Genomic DNA, 2982 nt, shown 5'->3' on the forward strand with positions numbered 1-2982 from the left:
CTAAATCCAGAATTTGGGTTCCTTTACAGTGACTTCCTGTCAGACCATACACAGTGGGTATAAAGTGCATGGCAGACCCCAATCTTACCTCCAGGGACTTTGAGAACCACTTCAGGAAGAAGGAACAGATGTCCTGTAGAGATAAGCCTCAACAAATGTTGTGAATAATACTCTCCTCTCACAGGAATTTCTCTTTGCCATTAATGATCTTCCCCAGTGCCTGGAGTTTAAACTACCCACTTTAGCACCTGTCTGTTGTGTTGCACTGTTGTTTCTAATGTCTTTGCCTATAGAGTATATATTTTTTGCAGTTTTTGGCTAGGGATGGACATGAACCCGCCACCTCCAGCATTTGGGCCAGTACCCTACTCTTTTGAGCCACAGGCACTGCTCTAGAGTATTTTTCTTATAAGATTCAGCCTAGTCCCATGGGCTCATGCGGCTGCAGGCCATAACCATAGGATCTTCCTTATTCGCTGAAGATAATCAGTCACACTCAAGTCTAAGACCTTTGTATGTGTGTGTGTGGGTCTTTGTTAAAAATGCAGCTTTCTGAAGTTTTGGGGTGGGACCCAGGAATCTGCATTTTAACATCCGGTTATTCTAACGTCACAGGCAATGATCAGTCTACATTCTACCCTGTGAAGAGGGCCCGTTTAGGCAGGATTATTTCCTGGTAATGATTCTCTCAACAGTGCACACAGCTGAAGAATTTAACTGGGCCTCTTTTGTTTCTGGATACACCACTTGGCAGGTGTAATAACATCCTCTGACAGGCTGCTTACCACAGGTGCATGCTTCACACGTGCGTCCCCTTGGTACCATCCCCAGTCCCACTACAGCTCTCCAAGATTCCTCTACCCCCACCATAACCCTGCAGCTTCTGGCCTCCACCAAACCCTCCCTCTCCCATAGCCCTCCTTTCCCCTCCCAATCTCTCCCAACCCCTTCCCCAAGCTCCTCCCACCTTAGAATATTTTTTGTTTTTGGCTAAGTTTATCATGTGAGTTGGGGGTGGGGTGGGGTAGGAGGGACTGGCTCCGTGGATAATAGTCTGCCATTCATCAGAGCCTACTGAATGGGTACTTTTTCCATCCGAGAAAATTATTATTCTACCAGAGAAATGGGCAGAGGCCTCTCTCTGGAATTTGGAGAGATGTCACTCCCCGGGAGAACCCCTTAGTCTCAACAGACATCCTAAAGCAGGCCTGACCTCCCGGGTTCCTTTGTTGGGGCAGAGAGAGAATGGGATCTTACCAATAAGGTGAGAAAGTCTTGAGAGAATACCAGGATGGGCCCACCCTTCTCCCTCCTCCCTCCAATCACCTACGACTAAAAGAGGGGAAAAAAAAGCACCAACAAAGAGTTTAAGATAGTAACTCCCAGCTTTTTCAAATATGAAGCATTTTTTAACCAATCCATTTTTTAATTCTTAAATTCTTGACATTACAGAACTAAACTGAAATTTATTAACATTCCACTCTTAACATTTCTTATCGACAAACAGAAATAAAATTCATGAGCCAAAAAACCCAAACAAAACTAAAAACAGGGAAAAGCTTATAAAACTAAATATGGATCCCAGCATTAACAGCTGAACAGAGAATGTGATTTTTAAATTCTTAGCAGATGATAAAGTTGTGTAGAAACTGAACACTTACAAATTATTTAAAACCTGGAATCACTGACCAGAAATTACACAGTTGGATCATGGGAAAACAGCAGAAAGGGGTTATTAGGGAACCTACACTGTTCTAGCTGCACCCCATGCCCTTCTCAGAGGAAAGCCTGGCATTGATTAGATACTGGGCCAGACTAATACTGGCAGCAGAACCAGTGATAGTAACCTGCCTACCAGAAGAGCCTTCCACTGGATTGGCAATTTTGATCTGGGCCCCGGACATCTGACGGATCTCATTAATGTTGGCGCCTTGGCGCCCGATTATACAGCCAATTAAGTTATTTGGAATGGTGAGTTCATGGGTGGTTTGAGTAGATGCATCCAAACTTGCCCAATAGCCTTTCACCTCTGGAGAGCTGGAGTCAATTCCGGCGAATCCGGTCCCGCCGTGCATCATGGCAAAGTGAGACTGTTGTCTTGCCACCTGGTTCAGCTTGGCCAGATCGAGCGGAGAAATGGTGTGTTGTCCTTGAATCGAGTAGGCATCTAGAGGTGGTCCCTCCAGGTCATGGGTGGCGTGAGGGTAGCCCGCAGCGTCGCTGCACCGATCTTGGCCGCCCGCGCAGATGACTGGGGAGCTGGCCGGCATGGGCTGGTACGGAATGGTCATGACTCTCCCTTGCGGAGACTGGGAGAGCGTCTCCAGCATGACCAGGCAGATCTGCTTGACACACTCGGTGACAGACTGCGGCACGCCAGCAATGGTGATGGCCCGCTCGGTCGAATTGGGTAGCATATCCCCCGCCACCTGGACCTGGGCCCCGGTACTCTCACGGATCTCTTTGATCTTACATCCGCCTTTCCCAATCAGGGAGCCGCACTGGGTGGCCGGCACCACCAGCCTCAGGGTGACCGGGGGCCTGCTAGCCGCCGTGCTGTTGGTCATAGAGCTGTTGATATCTTCTTCCAGCTTGTCGATGATCATAGCGAAAGCCTTAAAGATGGCATTGGTGGGGCCGGTCAGAGTGATGATTCTCTCCGGACAATTCCCCTCCGAGATGTTGATCCGCGCGCCACTCTCCTCGCGGATCCTCTTAACCGACTCCCCTTTCTTCCCAATGATGCTTCCTACTTCCTTTCCGTGCATAAGAAGCCGAATGGTGAGAGTCACATTTAGTCCGCTTTCAGTCACACCGGCATCCATGGCGAGCGGCGGGCGGCGTTCGGGGGAGTTGGGCTCGTTACGTGGTCAAGTCTTTGGTGGCTGGCGGGGGGAGGGGAGGTGTAGGCCCAAAACTGCCGGCGCGAGGCGAGCGAGGGCCGCGGGAGCGAGCGGGCGCGGGTGGGAAGTCGCGGCGTAG

General features: G+C 49.7%; 1 protein-coding gene across 1 annotated transcript; it reads right to left on the reverse strand.

Moving 5' to 3' along the window:
- Positions 1–1366: 1366 nt before the first annotated feature.
- PCBP1 (poly(rC) binding protein 1) lies at positions 1367–2976 on the reverse strand. Its single transcript, XM_003793438.2, has one exon. The coding sequence runs from the start codon at positions 2823–2825 to the stop codon at positions 1755–1757; it is 1071 nt and encodes a 356-aa protein (XP_003793486.1). The 5' UTR covers positions 2826–2976; the 3' UTR covers positions 1367–1754.
- Positions 2977–2982: the final 6 nt, after the last annotated feature.

Source organism: Otolemur garnettii, unplaced genomic scaffold, assembly GCF_000181295.1.
Source record: "Otolemur garnettii isolate 467f Iridium unplaced genomic scaffold, OtoGar3 scaffold00068, whole genome shotgun sequence".
In the NCBI taxonomy this organism is placed as follows: domain Eukaryota; kingdom Metazoa; phylum Chordata; class Mammalia; order Primates; family Galagidae; genus Otolemur; species Otolemur garnettii.

Coding starts and splice junctions, on each gene's coding strand:
- PCBP1 (XM_003793438.2), bottom strand. CDS start 2,825: ATGGATGCCGGTGTGACTGAAAGCGGACTAAATGTGACTCTCACCATT.